The sequence below is a fragment of the Tamandua tetradactyla genome, chromosome 5 (genome assembly GCF_023851605.1).
Source record: "Tamandua tetradactyla isolate mTamTet1 chromosome 5, mTamTet1.pri, whole genome shotgun sequence".
Classification (NCBI taxonomy): domain Eukaryota; kingdom Metazoa; phylum Chordata; class Mammalia; order Pilosa; family Myrmecophagidae; genus Tamandua; species Tamandua tetradactyla.
Window position 1 is genome coordinate 89,792,972 of NC_135331.1, and position 18,403 is coordinate 89,811,374.

The window sequence follows — 18,403 nt, forward strand, 5'->3', positions numbered from 1 at the left end:
CGCTCCGAGACTCGGATCGTGGCTGGCTCCCCCCGACCAAGTTGAGCACCCAGCGGGCACCTGCTGTAGGACACACACGGCCCATCAGGGAGCTCCATCCTGGCTTCTCAGAGGAGGCTATGTGGCTGGATAGTGGGGTTTGCATAGGAAGAGATTTGGAGGGGAAGCCCCAGAGACTGCGGAGTGAGGTTTCCTTTTTCGAATCCCAGCCCCAGTACTATTAGATGTGTGAGCCTATCCAATGAACATTTCTACCGGTTTGCTAGACACCTTGTAAGGTTGCTCTGCAGAGTAGACGGGGTAATTTTTGTAGGGTGCTTAGAACAGTGCTTGGCATGTGCTCACCAGTATTGGCATATGCTCACCAGTATTTAAACTTAACCCTTATTTCTGCCGCATTGGTGCTGTGCAGAGCCTCCCGCAGGGCGCCCATTTGGCTCCAGGAAGGCTCTTAGCGGGAACCCCCATGGAAGCGTGGAGCGTGGTGTCAATGGAAGGAAGTCTAGAATTCATAGACTTCTGCCACTTCCCTCCCCCTCCTTATATTCCTTCTACGTCCTTCATCAACTCCGTTTCTCAAACATTTGTTGCCCCCTTCATAGGTTCTGGGGCCTTTCCTCCCTCCCATTTAGTTCTCTGCCCCCTCCATGTCTTCTCCTTCCAGGGATCTTCCTGGAGATCTATGCCCACAAGCCCATCAGCTACTTTTCCTCTAGTCTCCTCTCCTGCTCTCCCTAAGTCCCTGGTAAGGACCCGCTGTCAGAGTTTTGCATTCCTGCCACTTGCTTTACCACAGGGGCATTCAACACTGGCCACAATTGCTGGGAAAATTATAGCCAGGTGTGTTCCGGCTTCTGTTGTTAGCCTCCCATCTCCCCCGACTTAGCTGCTCCCATGTGGCACGATTTCTCTCACCAAGTGTTGTTTTCCTTTTCTCTGCCTGTGTTTGCACGGAATGCCATGAATTTGATATAGTGATTGCCTAACACATAGACCACATAATAGTATTTTATTTCTTTCTGAAGCACTGTTTGCATGACAAATGAGTTGGTAACATTTGTGCAACTCCTTGCAGCTGTGCAGTTCAATATATAAAGAATGAGCCTTTCTGCGTCAATACTAGCCCTGTGTATTCTAAGAGGGTTTGAAACTGATGCTTAAACAAAGTTAACGTTACAGCATTTCACAGAGTAGAGGTTTATTTCATCACAACGGATCTCAGGGCAATTTAAAAATATGTACTGAACTGGTGCCACCCTCAGAGGTGGTACACAGGGTGGGCTTTGTCAGTTTTCCTTGAATAGGGACGCTGCCGCTGCTATGCAGAGCTGAGACTGAATGAGTCATGGCCCTCTCCCCTGGGAAACTGCTGTCTTCCTTTGAGCCTGGAACCCATCGTGTTTGCAGCAATGGCCTTTTGCCCTCCATGTTACCCAGGCTCCTTTTGCCTCCATGGTGGCTTTCGGTCACGGATGGCCTTGTCTGGCTGGGTCTAATGTGCCTCTCTCTCTCTCTTTTTTTTTCAGTATTTTTATTGTACACAACAAACAAACATACAAATATTCTTGACATGCAAACATTTTATACATGGTGTACAATCAGTGGCTCACAGCATCATCACATAGTTATGGATTCATCACCATGATCATTTTTTTGAACATTTGCATCTCTCCAGCAAAAGAAAGAAAAAAGAAAAAACTCATGCACGCCATACCCCCTACTCCTCCCTCTCACTGACCACTAGTATTTCAAGCTACTAAATTTATTTTAACCTTTGTTCCCCCATTACTGGTTTATTTTTATCCATATTTTTTATGCATCTGTCCATACTGTAGATAAAAGGGGTGTCAGATACAACGTTTTCATAACCACACAGTCACATTGCAAAAGCTATATCATTGTACATTCATCTTCAAGACCCATGGCTACTGGAATACAGCTCTGCAGTTTCAGGCACTTCCCTCTAGCTACTCCAATACCCCATAAATTAAAAAGGAGATATCTATATAATGCGTAGGAATAACCTCCAGGATAATCTCTTGACTCTGTTTGAAATCTTTCAGCCACTGACACTTTATTTTTGTCTCATTTCTTTCTTCCCCCTTTTGGTCAGGAAGGTTTCCTCAGTCCCTTGATGTCAGGTCCTAGTTCATCCCAGGATTTCTGTCCCACAGCTAACGGGCCTTTGGCACTGGGTGCACAGGCACACAGGCGACGCCAACCACCGAGGTGCTTGCCTGTCATTGCTTCCCTTCTCCAGCCCTCTGCTCTGGCTGTATTCCCGCAGAAAAGAAGCCTCATAAGTCGATGCTTCCTCCCAGGTTTCCTCACGAACTCTCACCTCCGGTGCTGCCCCTTGCCTAGGTTTGTAGTCCCTCCTCAGTCCTCCATCAGCTTTCTCCACCCCCAAGTCCCCTTTTTTTAAAAAAACTTTTTTTTATTGTGAAAAATAATATATAAACAAAAAAGTAATACATTTCCAAGTACAGTTTAACAAGTAGTTATACAAGAGATTTTAAAGTTTGGTATGGGTTACAATTCCATGATTTTTCTTTTTTTCTTCTAACTGCTCCAAGACACTGAAGATCAAAAGAAATATCAACATATTGACTCAAAGAGACATATTAAAATTTAAAAATAAAAATTGTAGTGGTATATTGATGTCTCTTATTATTATTGTTGAAACATCTATCACTCCCTTCAGTTTTTTTTTATGAAACATAACCACATACAAACACAAACATTCTTACCATGTGATCATTCTATTCTTGTTATATAATCAATAACTCACAATATCATCACACAGTTGTGTATTCATCATCATGATCATTTCTTAGAACATTTGCATCAATTCAGAAAAAGAAATAAAAAGAAAGCAGAAAAAAATTCATACATATACCCCTTATCCCTCCCCCTCATTGATCACTAGCATTTCAATCTACTAAATTTATATTAACAATTGTTCCCCCTAATACTTATTTATTTTTAATCCATGTGTTTTACTCGTCTGTTCATAAGGTAGCTAAAAGGAGCATCAGACACAAGGTTTTCACAATCACACAGTCACATTGCCAAAGCTATATCATTATACAATCATCTTCAAGAAATTTGGCTACTGGAGCACAACTCTGCATTTTCAGGCAGTTCCTTCCAGCCTCTCCATTACACCTTAACTAAACAGGTGATATCTATTTAATGCATAAGAATAACCTCCAGGATAACCTCTCGACTCTGGAATCTCTCAGCCACTGACACTTTATTTTGTCTCATTTCACTCTTCCCCCTTTTGGTCGAGAAGGTTTTCTCAATCCCTTGATGCTGAGTCCCAGCTCATTCTAGGATTTCTGTCCCATGTTGCCAGGAAGGTCCACACCCCTGGGAGTCATGTCCCACGTAGAGAGGGGGGAGGGCAGTGAGTTTGCTTGTTGTGTTGGCTGAGAGAGGCCACATCTGAGCAACAGAAGAGGTTCTTTTGGGGGTGACTCTTAGGCCTAATTTTAAGTAGGCTTAGCCTATCCTTTGCGGGGTTAAGTTTCATATGAACAAATCCCAAGATTAACTTCCTTCAATTTTGCCAATATCAGTCTCATGTACTCATAAATATTTATGATTGTTATATCTTCTTGGTGAATTGACCCTTTAATTAGTATATAGTGTCCTTCTTTGTCTATTATGATGTCTTTACATTTAGTCTATTTTGTCCGATATTAGTATAGCTACTCCTGCTTTCTTTCGATTACAACTTGTGTGGAAAATCTTTTTCCATCCTTTCACTTTCAGTCTATTTGTATCCTTATGTCTAAGATGAGTCTCTTGTAAGCAACATATAGCTGGATTATGCTTCTTAATCCATTCTGCCAATCTGTATCTTTTTTTTTTTTGGCCTGAGCAGGCACTGAAAATCAAACCTGGGTCTCTGGTATGGCAGTTGAGAACTCTGCCTGCTGAGCCACTGTTGCCTGTTCCGATCTGTATCTTTTAATTGGTAAGTTTAGTCCGTTAACATTCAAAGTTGTATTTGAAAAGGTGTTTCTTGAATCCACTATCTTATCTTTTTTTATTTCATTTGTCAGATCTGTATAGTCTTTTCCCTCTTTTTCTTTATATTATTTAAATTACCCTTGGTGGTACTTTTCAATTCTGTGCCCTCCAGACCTCCCTCTCCTGTTTTTTGCTCTTCAGCCGGCAGAACTCCTTTTAGTATTTCTTATAGGGACGGTCTCTTGTTGACAAATTCTTTCAGGACTTCTTTGCTGTGAAAACTTTAATCTTTCCCTCAATTTTGAAGGCCAGTTTGGCTGGGTACAGAATTCTTGGTTGGAAGTCTTTCTCTTTCAGGATCTTGAATATGTTATACCACTGCCTTCTCGCCTCCAGGATGATAGTTGAATAGTCGGAGCTTAGTCTTATTTGGTTTCCCTTGTATGTAGTAGATTGTTTTTCTCTTGCCACTTTCAGGATTTTCTGCTTCTCTTCAACATTTCACAGACTGATTAGTATGTGCCTTGGGGAAGGCCTATTTGGATTTATTCTGTTTGGAGTGCGTTCGGCTTCTTTGAGTTCCATATTTATGTCCTTTATGAGGGTTGGGAAGTTTTCCCCCATTATATCCTCAACTACTCTTTCTAACCATTTACTCCTCTCTTCTCCTTCTGGGACACCAGTGATTCTTATATTTGTGCACTTTGTTTTGTCTATCATTTCCCTGAGTTCCCGTTCAATTTTTTCCATCTTTTTGCCATTTGCTGTTTTGAGTCTTTGAAGTCAATTGTCCTGTCCTCTATATCACTTATTCTTTCTTCTGTCTCTTCAAATCTGGTGTTGTGTGCCTCTAGTATGTTTTTTATTTGGTCAGCAGAGTCTTTAATCTCTGTGATTTCTGCTATTTTTCTATTTATTCTTTCAAATTCCTCTTTGTGTTCTTCTGCTGTCTTTTTGAGCTCCTTTATGCCATTTGCTGTCCCACTTATTTTATTGCGTAGAGTTGTATGAACATCTTTGATTAGTTGTTCCAACATCTGTGTCTCCTCTCATGTTTTAATTTGGTCATTAGGCAGGACTATATCTGTCTTCATTGTGATATGCTTAGTGATCTTCTGCTGTCTTCGTTGCATGTAAATATCTTGATTGGTTTACTTTGGGAGTTGATTTCTTTCAGTAATCTAAGGCCTTGTGTTTGCAGGATGGTTGTACAGCAAGGAACAGGGCATGGGTTGGAGTACTCAGTACGGTGATTTGTTTCTGGGCAGGTATGGGTGCAGGTTGGGGATGTTATGCTGATGTTTGTGAACATGGGTGCCCAGCAGCCAGGGAGGATGTAGCTGTGTGGGTGCACCCCCGGGTGCACCGGTCTGGGGGACGTAACCCTAGTGTCTGCGGGTCTAAGGCACTGGGCCCTTTGTGCACATGCATAGAGCTGTGGCAGCAGGTTGGCGTCATGCCTTGGTGGATTGGGGGCAGATGTGACTTGGCTTCGTAGGGCACTTTCTCAGAGCTGGGAAGTGAGACTGAGGGCTGTGCACGTGTGTGGTTCTAGGACTGTTGTAAAGTACGGTTCCTAGAGCTGAATGATGTGATTCGGGGCCCATGTGCATGCGAGAGCCTAGGTGTGCCGTAAATGGATGCGCTGAGCCCAGGGAGGGTGGGGTGAGGCTGTGCAACACTATGGGCAGGGAGGGGAGGAAGGGTGGGGGGTGGGCAGGGGTAGCCTGAGTATGGAGTTTAGTGCCTGCAGCCTTTATGTACTGGCAACAGCTTGTAGGGAACAGGGACAGGGAGGCAGTGCTCAGGAGGGGTGCAGGAGAGGTGGGTTGGGCTGCACTTGGGGTGGGGGTGGGGGGCAGGTATGTGCATTGGGGGCTGGTGGGGTGGGGGCGCCCGTAGCATGGGGAATGGGAGTGGGTGACAGCGTTTAGGTGCATGTGGTGTGGGGTGAGTCGCTGGTCACAGGGCTGCGCTGGTGAGGGTAGTGTGCCCAAGGAGCGCGGCCTGGTTTACTTCCTAGTCCTGCGTTCCCAAACATGCACTCCCGTGGGCTTCACGCCAGGCTCCAGCTTTCTACCTCTCAGTTTCTTGGCCTCTGCAACCAGGGCTGCTGCATGTGGTGCAGAAGGCTCTCCCAGGTCAGCAGCACTCCCACATTGCCACCTCAATTGCCTTCCTGTCCCTTCTCTAACTTTTCCATGGAGCAGGGCTAATCTCGGCTATTCTAGTTGGCCATCTTCCCAGAAGACACCCCCAAGATCTTTAACCCACTTTAGTGAAGTTGGGTTTTTGCTTTCTATTTCTCTCCACACAGCCATCAATGCCCACTTCCTTTGCTGAACCTTTTAGCTTCTCCTCTGAAGGGCTCAACCTCAGTGCACCTTTGCCACTGCTGCTGCCCCTTAGGCCCTTTCAGGGTTCTCCGAGCCTACCTTGATGTGTCTCCAGTGTGGTTCTTATGCTGGACCTGTCAATGATGGGAAAGCACATTTTAAAGATAAAGGGCATCCTTGCAAAGTCAAAGGCTGCCCTACATGCCCTCTTTTCTTTTTGCTTTTTTTTGTGTGTGTGGAGATTTTTAGGTAAGCAGCTCAGGCTGCGGTCATTCCTCTTGATAGGTTAAAGGTGAAAGAGGAAAAACAAACTCTCACATCCAGGTGTACTTGTAAGCACATCCACACATTTAGCAGAGGTGAGGGGCTGCTCAGAGGAGAAGTGATGAGTTCCTGGGGGGATGTTTTGCTGCTTTCTGTCCTGCCGACCTCTCTCTGTCTCAGCAGAGCCTTATAATAAGAACAGCCATAAATCTTTTAGTGGGTTCCATTCTCCTTCATCTCCTGCTAAAAGCCCTACACATATTTATCAGGTCCTCAAAGATGCTTGGGACCGTGGACTCGTCCTTGACCCGTCATGCCGTATTCCTTGTGCCATCCCTCTCAGCTCATCTGGGCTTGTCTGGAATCACATCACCAGTGCTGTCACCCTGGGCAGGGCCCTGGGAAAGTGCAGTTAAGGAGGGAGGGCAAAGTGGGTGCCATTTGGGGTCAGATTTTAACTGCAATGACCCCTGCCCCTAACTGAGAATCACCCAACTTTTCATTGCCTGGTCTCAGTCCCCTTTGAAAGAGGAGGGTCATTTTTTTGGTCTCTCTCTGGGTTTGGGAGTTGTGTCAATGAAGGGGGCAAATAAAGAGTCACAGAGAAATGGCCAAATGGCTTTAATGGGCAGTTTTGTCACCCGCTTTTCATAATCCACCGAAAATTAAATGAAACACTCTCTTTTGGACTCTCACATCTTAATATCTGTGGGTAAGCGCTCTTTTAGAGGCATGGAATACATTACATGATGTCAATAACAAATTGTGTATGAAGGAAAATGTAATGCTTTCAGAACATTTTCTTTTGGGCTTTGTCCATGATTAGATTATACTAAATTACAGAGTACGGGTATCAGGCAATTACTCTTTGCTTTTAACTATTCAATTGCATGGCAACTCCACATAGCTCAGTAATTATAAAATCATACCAATATGGTTACTGAGAAGCTACCTCATCATCTCCATCTTCTGAAGCTAAGTTCAGGTAGCCCTATAATTACCTGTGGTCCTGCTAAGTGTAAAGTATATTCCAAATGAAGACAGGGTGATCTGCAACTCTCCTTAATTGCCAGGTGTATCTGGAGAGATTCTAGCAGATCTAGCCAAATAACCCTCAATGAGATGTGAGATTTGTCTGAATGGCGGCCTTGACTTGGTGCTCTGGTCACCTACCCTCCCTCTGATCCTGGCTGGTTTCTGGTCGGGTCATCCATTCTACAGCTGGAACCAGTAATGTGTCTCTTTTCATGTTTTGCGAAAACATGGCCATTTTCTCTTGGCTGTGCTCACAGAGTTCTCTCCAATCCGCCCGTGCCGGTTTCAATGTCCCCTAGAAAAGCCATGTTTTAATCCCAATCCCTATTCAGTACTGTATATTTGAACTGTAATTAGATCATCTTCTTGGAGATGTGACTCAATCAGGAGTGGTTGTTAAACTGGATTAGGTGGAGGCGTGTCTCCACCCATTCGGCTGGGTCTTGATTTCTTTACTGGAATCCTATCAAAGAGGAAACATTTTGGAGAAAGAGGGAGATTCAGAGAGAGAAGAGAACAACAGAGCCGTGAGAAGACCACAACAGAGAACGCCACAGAACCACGAAGCGGGAGTCCACCAGCCAGTGACTTTTGGAGATGAAGAAGGAAAGAAACTTTCCACTTGAGAAAGAAACCCTGAACTTCAACGGCCTTCTTGAATCAAGGCATCTTTCCCTGGATGCCTTAGCTTGGACATTTCTATAGTCTTGCTTTAATATGGACATTTTCACAGTCTTAAAACTGTAAACTAGCAATTTAATAAATTCCCCTTTTAAAAAGCCATTCTGTTTCTGGTATATTGCATTCCCGCAGCTAGCAAACTAGAACACCCCCCAATTTTAATTTCTTCCAGGGCTGTGATTGGCCCATAAGCAATCGGATCTGCTGTCCTGGAAACTGGAGAAGCTCTTTGGTGAAAAAGAATTATTTGAGCTGATCATGAGAAATTGAACAGTGGCAGGAAGAGGAAAATGAGAGAAAGGGGCCAACACACTAAACAGCCTCCTGAGATGCTGTGCATACAGATGTGGGTGGTAGCTGGGTCCCTGTTGCTGCTCATTACTGAGAAGGGTGAGACCGTGGGCCGCTACCGTGGCCTTTGAACAGTGCTTCCCAGGTACAGCAGTAGCTAAACCAATTTCCATTTAAAAAAATGCATGCCACCTGGGGTAAAAATGTCTTAGGGGTCTCAGGTCTCTCCATGCACCCGTTTCATTGCTGTTGCTCAACCCCCAGTGTCTTAGCGAACATTCCCCAGAGGGTGCCAGGGTCCCAGCCCCAGAAATGGACACCCCCTGCTAGTCATAGGGGCAGGCAGTCACACTATAGGGGCTGAAGTAAGCAGAGGGTGTGGGGAGAACACATGACCTAGTATTTATCACTTGGAAAGAGACAGAGAGCATTTGTTTTACTGCTTCTCAGAGTGTGTATGGATAATGGAGTGAACTGGTGTGATGCAACTTGGAAGGGCAAGGAGGGGTCTTGGATACAGTTCCCCCCATTGCATATGTAGACTCCTGTGTCTTTTCCTTCTTTCTCTGCCCTGCTGCAGCCCCCTCTCTCCATTTATCACCTGACATCTTGGTAGCGTTTCCTGGGAACCTGCAATTGTGCCTGAACTGCTCAGTATGTGCATTGGGAAAGTGTGTGGATGTGCAGTGTGTCAATCTGGGTTGCTTGTAGGGTTTGGGTATTTCTTAGTGCATTTAGAGCACCGCAGCTAAGGGTCCTTTGTAAGGGTCGGAATCATTTTTTTCTAGTAACTGCTTTCCACGGCTAAGCCCTTGCTGTGGTTGGGTGGGTGGAGATTCAGAATGGACACTGGGTCTGATCGCTGGTAATCTATGGCTGGAGGAAGCTGCGGTTCTATATGGCCCCAGTTTATAAATAAATGAACATTCATTAATGTTAAATTAAATTAGAATGAAATTTCCCATCCAGTTTTGTTTAGATGGCAGAAATCAGTGGGTTGGCTATGTAATTTTGCTGCGGATGCTGGAGCATCTTAGTCACAAGGTGGTAATAATAATAGTGATTTGCTCCTTACTGGTACCTCCATCCCAGATCTCAAGGCAGATATTACTACCTTGCTTTTGCAGAGGCTCATTGAGGTTAAGGGCTGGTTGGAAGTTACTCAGCAAGGGGTTGAGTGCAGAAGCCTTAAAATCCTCGGGCCCATTAGACCTTGAACTCATCAGCAAATGGAAAACAGACCGGGACTCAGAAGTCCCGAATTCCTATCCTTGTGCTGCTACTGACTCAGTTTGTGGGCAAAAACTGTCATCTCTCACTGGGCCTCAGTTTCCTCCCTTGTAATGGAAGGGCTAGTGCCAATCTTCTGTTTCTGTGGGTCTAAGTTAATATTTGTACATAGACTTTACAAAAGGCACACATTTTGCTAAGGTTTGCACCATTTATGACCTCCTTCCTCCGAGCTTTATTTTCCTCCTGCCCTAAGTTTCCCCTTTAAAAATTAAAATATTAAATTAAAGAGTCATTTCTATGTATTTTACGCTTTATTTGCCATAAAGGGAATTGCTTCTGAGAAGGCATTTTCCTTCCAAGCTCCGCTGATGGACCATGCAGATTTCTGGGGCCTCACCTGGGCAGGAGAGGGCTCCTAGTTTTGACTGCCATTGCCCAGGAGCCGGCAGGTCACTTGGCTGCTGGGGAAAAGCAAAGGAGGTTTACAGATCAGTAGCGTCAGCGTGACCACTTATGAAACTGCTTTCTAAAATTTGTCTGCAGATCTTGGACTGGGGGTGGGGTAGGGTGGGGCCGGGGGGAGGGCATTCAAGGCAGGCTGCAGGCTGGGGGGCTGGGGAAGGTTTGCAAGGCCTCTGTCAACTCTCCTTCTGGCTTTGTCTGCTGTTGGGAGCAAGTCATTTAACCTCCCAGCTTCTCCATCTCTAACCACCCTTCTTCCATGTCTCTCTCCTCTCCTCCTGGGGACCATACGAAGTAATTAGTAACTGTTTGTCAGATAAGATCTAACTTTGCCCTTGTAACTCAGGCAGACCTGGAACTGATGAGGCCAAATGGGGCTCAGGACTTTGATTTGCAGAAAAGGTAAAAGAATGGAAGGCTTTTGTGGCTGCAGGGCAGCCGAGGGTTTCCTTCAGGGCAGTCACCCAGCCTGGTGGCTTGTAGGTTGGGAAGTGAAGATATGTGGAGCGTGGGAGGGTTGGGGAGTTGATTTGCTGTGGCCCCCTGCCAGAAAGGCATTTGTAGAAACGGGCCTGAGTCCTTGAGGTGCCCCTTGCCAGAGAATTGGCTTAATCAGAGGCACCCTGCTGTGTGCTGAGATGCCCCTCGGAGATGGGGGTGCACCCTCCAGAGAAGACAGCTTAATGTTCTCAAGTGTAAGAGAGAAAAAACAAATTGAGAGCCCCAAGCCCTGCTCAGAGGTGCTCCTGGAATATCAGCAGCGGGGTGGGCAGAGCACCGGCCCAGGACGCAGACACTGGCCCTCCCCGCACCGTTCTGGGTGGACGGCAGCACTTCGCTCAGCAACGCTTCCAGGGCTGCCTGGTACTTTTCCAGCCTCCTGGAGTCCATTCTCATTCCAATTTCCACAGGAGCAGTCAGCTGTGAAATAAGGCAGAGTTAACAAGAAGGGAGCAGAGTGGAGAGCGCTGTTAACCCTTGGGTGCCCTGCAGGTGGCAGGGAGACCCGCTGGGTGCCACCCCCGTCGGCCCCACGCTTCCCCATTCTCTGGGCCTCCGGGGCTATTGGGGAATCCTGACATACCCCCCAACTCTAACCAGGGGGCCGGATCCCGGGAGCAGCCGAGAGCTGCAGGGGGACAAACACGCTTTCTCTAAAGGGGAAACTGGGACAGGCAGGGCAGTCAATAGGAAACACACCTGGCTTTTCACTTGGGGAGTCCCCCCCCCAATCATAATAGCTAATATGAGCCTTATCACGTGCCAGGCAGTGATCTAAATGCTTTACAATACTGAGCTTCTAAATAACTCTCGGAGGGAGGGACTATTGGTGCCCCCATTGTGCACATGGGGAAACTGAGGCACAAAGAGGTCAGAAAATTGCTCAAAGCCACACAGGTAGTAAGTAGCAGAGGGAGTCGACATTAAACCCAGGGGGGCTGACCATGGGCTATAATGTCTCTCAATCTATGAAGTCATAAGCTGGACCCTAGAGAAGCTGCGTGGAAGCTCCCCACTGGGTGAGGTTGTCCTGGCCCCACTCAGAGCCAGCGGGGCTGACTGATCTGGCCATCATCCCCCACTCACCATCCCCATCCCCACCACCTCAAGCTCCCAGGTCAGCAGTCTTGCTGCATGAACCAGCTGGCAGACGTAGAGGCTCCCTGGCTCTCTGGACTGCTGCCTTGGAGCTGTCCCAGGGCCTGTACCCCCCACCTCCCACTTGGCTTCCTGCAAATGGGCAAAGGGCTTGGGCCTGCCTGCTACGACCATGGGGCTAGGGATGCCTTGGAATGCCTAGGGGCAGCTGAGAGATGCTTCCAGGTCCAGTCCTGGCTGTGCTGTCGCCTTGCTGTGGTCATGCCTCTTGCTGGGCCTCAGTTTCTTCACTTTAAAAAGAGGAGGCCAGACTGGGGTGAACCAGAAAGGACCATCCGGCCCGTATATCATGGCTCTAGGGAGATCCAAAAGGGACAAGAGGTGCCTCATCCCAAGCCTCCCTGGAGAAGGATGCTACGGTGGATGTGAACGTTCCACTGAAACCTAGGAGTTAGTGGCTTACACTCGGGCTCGGGACATTTAGAGGGCAACTCTGCGTGAGTGCATGATTCACTCCCAGCTCCCTCCTCGTGAGCCCAAGGAGGTCACAGTGGATGTGGGGAAGGAAAGGAACCCCACCCTGCTGAGCGCAGTGACTGCACCACAGATCATTCCCAACTCATTCCCCGGACCCATGACTGACCTTGCTGTTTATAGCCAGAGCAGGCGGTGGCCTGGCAGGGTGTGCTGTCCAGACTGGACTCTGTCCTTCCTCCTTGTCCAGACTGGACTCTGTCCTTCCTCCTGTGTGACCTTGGGCAAGGCCCTCCCCCTCTCTGGATGTCAGTCTCCTCCTCTCCCTGGCCCCTTTACATGGAGGTGCCCTGCACTCAGTGCTTCTACCCACACCCATCCCCTCAGGAATCTCACCCAATCCTGGCTTTAAATTCTATCTAATTACTGAATACCCTAACCTCTCCCCTGAATTTCAGACTTACAGAACTACCTGCCTGTACAATGTCTCCCCTTGGATACTCAACTGGCATCTCACAGTTTACAAGTGCAACCTGACCCCCTGGCTTTCCTTTCACCAACTTGTACCAACCACAGGCTTCAATTTCCCTGAATGTAGCAGGCTGGCTCCTGCCACGGGGCCTTTGTACTGGCTAACTCTCCTGCCTGGCCCTCTCTTCCCCTAGACATCCTTGTGGCTCATCCCTTCCTCTCTTCAGGTCTTTGCATGAATACCATCTTTTTAAGAAGCCTGTTCTGACCACCTTATTTAAAATTGCAAGCCCATCCCATCTCCTTTCCCTGTTTTATTTTCTTCCAGAGCACCTATCATACTAGAGTCTGCTTAGTTATCTTGTTTGTGGTCTTTCTTTCCCACTGGAGTGTGTGCTCCATGAGGGTGGGGGATCTTGTCTGTTTTGTTCACTACCCCACCTCAGTGCCTGGAATAGTGCCTCATACATAGCAGGGGATCAGTAAATATTCACTGAGTGAATAAATAGTCTGTGAAATTAAAGAACTGCATTGGATGACCTCAAGGCTCTCTCCAGCCCTGACAGTCTGAATGACCCAGCCCCTGGGTCTTGATGCCTATCACTGCCTCCCTGGGTTCCTGCCTCGGGGCAGAGGGGCTGGTGCTCTCACCATGTCTCTCCCAGAGGCCTGCAGCTGTCATCACTCATACTGCCAAGAGCCTTATAAGTCAGATCAGGTCTTTTCCCAGACGTCTTGCCTGGCCCACCAGGTCCTACCTCAACTGCCCTGCTTTTGCCTTCTTTCAGCATGCCTAGGCACAGGCACAGTTTGAGCAGGGCCTTTGCCCTGGCTGTTCCATCTACTGGAATGCTCTTGCTCCAGCTCTTTGCATGGGTAACTCTGTCTCATCACTAAACTTTCAAATCAGATGTCATCTTCTCAGAGAGGCCTTCCCTAACCCCTCTGCAGCCAAAGCAGTGACTACTCCCCCAAAACTCACCCAGTTCACTCTCTATCATACTACCCTATTTGGTGCCTAAAATTATTTATTTGTCTCCATGCTCTTGTTTGTCTCTCCCTATTAGGATGGAGCTCATTGCCTGAATGTCTTGTTCATTGCTATATTCTAGGACATTCTGTGGCTGGCTCAGAATGAGCCATTGAGTTGCCCTGTCTGCTCCCCAGGCTGGGGGAACCATCCCTGGCTGCATCTCTCTGCACTGTCTCTGGGACGGCTGCTCACCTTGATGATTTTGCTTCCTTCTTCTTCCATGGGATCCCTGGAGTCCAGAGGACCAGCCTCCTCAGACCTCGGCTGCACACTCAGGGATTTCTTTTGTCCTTTGTTCCGCTCTTTTTCCTAGGGGCACAGCATCAAACTGCATAATACCTGTCCCCACCTTGATCCACCGAGATGGCCCCTGGGCTGCCTGAGGTCTCCACAGACCAAAAGAGCCCCTTCCTCCTTGAGGACAGACACTGATGGCTCAAGAACGACTCTTGGAGTTGCCCACCAAGAGGTCAAGAGGAATCCATTCGTCTGTAGTTAAAACGCTGCACCCAGATTGTTACTGTTAATTAAGTTAAAACGTTGAAAATAATGGCTGCCCTTTGTGCATATTAAGTGTGAAGATGTGCTTTTCTTAGCAGAGAGCCTATAAAAAAAGATGGCGAGACAGCATAGCACTCTGTGGGGTGGCCCAGGAACACGAAGACCCTGGGAGGTGATTTATAAGAGGCGAGACAGGGAGATGAATTATGGAGGAAGGAGTGTGCAGCTCTTCATAAAAATCTTAGTGCCTGGCAATTAGGAGGGGAAAAACCATGGAGCAGATTAATGCAAAGTCTCCTTTGGTTGCCGTTCTGCTCGTTTATGTTCTACTGAGTTTGACTGTCTCTGTCCTGCCCCAAATCTTGCCTGGCCTCCTGGCTTGCCACGTCCCCCAGCACTGAGATCAGATACACCCCGTTCCTTTGCTTTCTCTAATGACACTCTTGGGATTTTGCTCTTAGCCTGCCCAGAGATGTGGTGATTCTGGAACAACCTGTCGTCTCCTCAGGAGAGTGAGCCGGGCTGGAAGAAGGTGGAGTTAAAGGGCCTGCTGTATCTCCTCTTATCAGTTTCTATTTCTGACCTCGAAGAAGGGGACCTGGGACCTCGGCAAAGAACCCTCCTCCCAGGGTCCCTGGAATCCTGTCCCAGATCGAAAAAGCAGATGCAGACAGGTTCTACTGCCACGAGAGCCCCCCCACCCACCGCCACCGGCAGAACTAATTTCATGTATTTGTCCCTGTTGGAGCCTTGGTCTCAGACAGGAGGGACATGAAAGCCCCATTTCTTCTTGGGTCAAGGGAAACAAATCCCTACCCAGACACTCAGAATTCCCCAAAGTCCAAAGTAAAAGGGACGCAGAAGGTAGCTCCAGCAATCCACGTTCATTAGGCCCCATTGCCTGAGTTTCATTAGGCCTGCCTTGTTTCCTTTTTAGGTTCAAAGAGAATGTGGCTTATTCCAGCACTCCATAGAAACTGCCTTCTTTCCCACCTCCAGGTATTTGCTCCTATTAGGTCCTCCTGTCTTACCTCCAGTCCCATTCCAGTTTCACCTTTTCACTCCTGGTTTCCAACCCAGCTTCAGCCCAGGGCTATGTCTCCCTCCTCAGAACTCTTATGCTCAACATCACTTATTGGACAATTAATCATGTCCTGCCTTGTGACATCTCTCTTTTGTCTTCTATCGTTAGTTAATTTTTCCTACGTTTGTGTCTTGGCCCCCAGCCTGTTCGTTGCAGACAAGGGGAGGATCTTAGATATTCTTGGATGTTCTGGCCCATCACCTTTTACAGCAGAGATGCTTAGTAACTATTTGTTGGCTTGCTAGTTGAAAAATTTCAGCAAGGATGGACAGGGGTGGGGAAAAAAGTGATGGTCATGGGAGCCACTGACACTTCTGAGTGATGCTAGTGAGGGAGCAAAGGTGGCCAGGGAGATGGCTGGAGCTGGGAGGGTTTATCTTGGGTCCTGGTTCTCTGTCCTCCCTGGTGTCACAGGCACAGTTCCCTAGATGTGGGCTCAGTGGAGGTACGGAGATGGGCCAGGGATATTTCTTACCTGCATCCTCTGGAGTTCACTGTAGGTGAAGATGGGGACAAAAGCTTCTGTCTGGGAGGCCAGCATGGCGGCTACATGCACCACCAGTAGCACGGCCACAGTCTTGCAGGACACCATCCTGGAGCTGGACAATGACACCGAACCTTAGTCACCAAGTGCAGGTTGCAGTGTGGACTGCTGCCCTTGTAGGCAAGAACCCTTGGTTCTGGGCACACCCCACCTGAAGCTGTGTGATCTTGAGCAAGTCACTTGGCCTGCCTCTCTGAACTGTTGGGGCTTTATCAGATGAGCTCTGAGCACCCTCTCTGCCCCAGAGCCATGGTTGTGATCAAGGGCCCAGGAGGGGCCACCCAGCTCCCTGTCACACACCAGAGCCTCCCACTTGTCAACCCTTTTCTAGTTACAGACAAGGTCTTTTTGGGTCAGCTGACCTCATGAGGGTGGAGGAACTCATCTTTAGAGAAAGGACTCCTAGATTATCAACAAAACTATGCCCCAAGACCCAGGGGGCCTCCCTGCTCCCTGAGCTGATTACAATGATGAAACGCAGTGAACTCAGATGAGCCTGGCTCCAGCTGGAAGCACCAGGTCAGTACCGCAGGTCTGCAGAAGGCAAGGCCAAGACCTTCTGGCCTTCTGAAGGCAGAGCTAGATGGAAAAATGCAGCATAGAGCAGCAACTAAGAGTTGAGAGTGGGGTCTCCACCCTTTGGGGATGCACTCTGACTCAGGAGACAGCCCCTCCTCAGCTCCCCCATATTGAGCTGCCCATTGGAGGTCATCTAGGAACAACGGAGATGGTTCATCCTCCCTGAAAGCCTTCTGGCATCCTAAAACGGGCAACAAGGAACCCCCACAGGTATCCTGGGAAGTGGGGGTCTCTGGAATGCTGGCAGCAGAGGGCCTTCAGGGTTCAGGGCTGCCTGGTGAGCAGGCAGGTAGGGTGACTGCAGGGGATGCAAAGACCCAAGAAATGGGTCAGCTGGGTGGACTTTGGAGCAGGTCGGGATGTTCTGTGTGGGATGCAGCCTGGCTAGGTGCCATTTCTGGTTGATTCCTTACACTGGGGCAGTGTTCCATTCGAGGGCCTACTCCCACCTGATCCTCACACCACCAAGAGCAGGGGAGAGCTAGGGAGGGAGAACCCTGGGGAAGGGAAGAGGCTTATTCAAAGGCAATTGGGGGCTGGAACTCTGGCCTTCTGAAGTCTGATGCTTTTGCCAGCACCCCACTTGGTGTTTCCTCTGCCTACCTGTTCTCAAAAGAAGGTTGGAGGAGGGCGTTACAGGGCCCATGCCTGCTGAATGTCTCTTGGGCATCAAAGTTCCTGTGCTGGACAGACTGCTGAGCACAGGGGCGAGGCCTCGGAGCAGGGAAGGGAGACCAAGGATAGCCTTTGCTATATGCGTGTGTGCACGAGTGTGTGTATGTGTGTGTGTGTTCATTTGACTACAGGGTCTTCAGATAAAGAGGCTCCCCCAGCCCCAAGGCAGCTTGGATTCCATTGCAGGAGGGGACCCTGGTCTGGACTGGCATCCAGGCTTCTCCAAGTTAGAGCTCTGACTGTCCCTTTGGAGAGAATCATCTAGGTCTGTGTGCTTGTGTCCTGCCTCTCCACCAGGGCCTGTTTCCTCAGTCATCTGAAACCTCCTCTGCCAAGCAGGATACTCACACTCCATCTGCCTTTTGGCTCTTCTTGCTCTCTCTCCCCACTCCTACCCTCCCTCCTGCTTCCTACCTTTTCTCTCCATCTTAATAAAACTTCCAAGCAAGAACACAAGAGCCCAGATGGCCAAAGCTGCACCCTCTGCCCCGATAAACTGTGCAAAAATTCTAGGTAGGGACGGAAGGACCACCCACCGAGGACCACCTGGGAAGCTGAGCACCTTAAACCCCAGGAGGGCCTTGAGCTGAACACAGAGTTGGGGTGGTGTTATGAGCTCCAAATCATCCTTCCTCCTGCTGCTAAGTTTTCCGGCAGAGTCTCTGGGGCCCCACTTTCCCTCCCAGCAGAGACGGATATGTTGTATTTATGGTGTCCCATTTCCTTTACAGAAATGCTATAGATCCCTTTTCATTCTGGTGTTCACATTTAATTCACTCCATAGAATCGATAAAAATTTTAAATAAAAGAAGGCGAAATGCAATTGTTGCTCATTTTCTTGATCCAACTGGCAGCTGGCATGTCACCTATATTCATTTGTGTTGTGGAAAGCTCAGAGTGGGAGAGAGAGCTTCTCATAGTACGACAAGGTGCTAACTTCCCTTTTCTATTATTAGGGATGGGTCTTTAAGTGTTCTGTTCTGGATGAGGTGGCACCTGTCTCCCTCCCCTCCCCAGTGGCACCAGGCCAGGCCATGTAATTTCCCTATGGATCAGCTTTTTCTCCTTAACTGCCCATAGCAAAACCACCCTGCCAAATGGGGCCCTGTGCACACGCTGAGCCCTGGCTTGGGTTCCTGGCCTGCAGTCCAGACAAAGAC

General features: G+C 48.2%; 1 protein-coding gene across 1 annotated transcript; it reads right to left on the reverse strand.

The window, feature by feature from the left end:
* Nucleotides 1–10,271: 10,271 nt before the first annotated feature.
* MLN (motilin) lies at nt 10,272–16,226 on the reverse strand. The gene is made up of 4 exons (XM_077159410.1): nt 15,921–16,226; nt 14,053–14,169; nt 11,096–11,204; nt 10,272–10,282 (listed from the first exon to the last, which is right to left on the reverse strand). The coding sequence occupies exons 1-4, from the start codon at nt 16,035–16,037 to the stop codon at nt 10,272–10,274; spliced, it is 354 nt and encodes a 117-aa protein (XP_077015525.1). The 5' UTR covers nt 16,038–16,226.
* Between the last annotated feature and the right edge of the window lie 2,177 nt (nt 16,227–18,403).

Excerpts from the sequence above, each read along its gene's own strand:
- MLN (XM_077159410.1), bottom strand. The coding sequence starts at position 16,037 with ATGGTGTCCTGCAAGACTGTGGCCGTGCTACTGGTGGTGCATGTAGCC. Across the intron at positions 14,170-15,920 it reads GTGAACTCCAGAGGATGCAG|GAAAAAGAGCGGAACAAAGG; the intron begins GTAAGAAATATC and ends CTGTGCCCCTAG. Across the intron at positions 11,205-14,052 it reads AAGGAAGCAAAATCATCAAG|CTGACTGCTCCTGTGGAAAT; the intron begins GTGAGCAGCCGT and ends CTTATTTCACAG.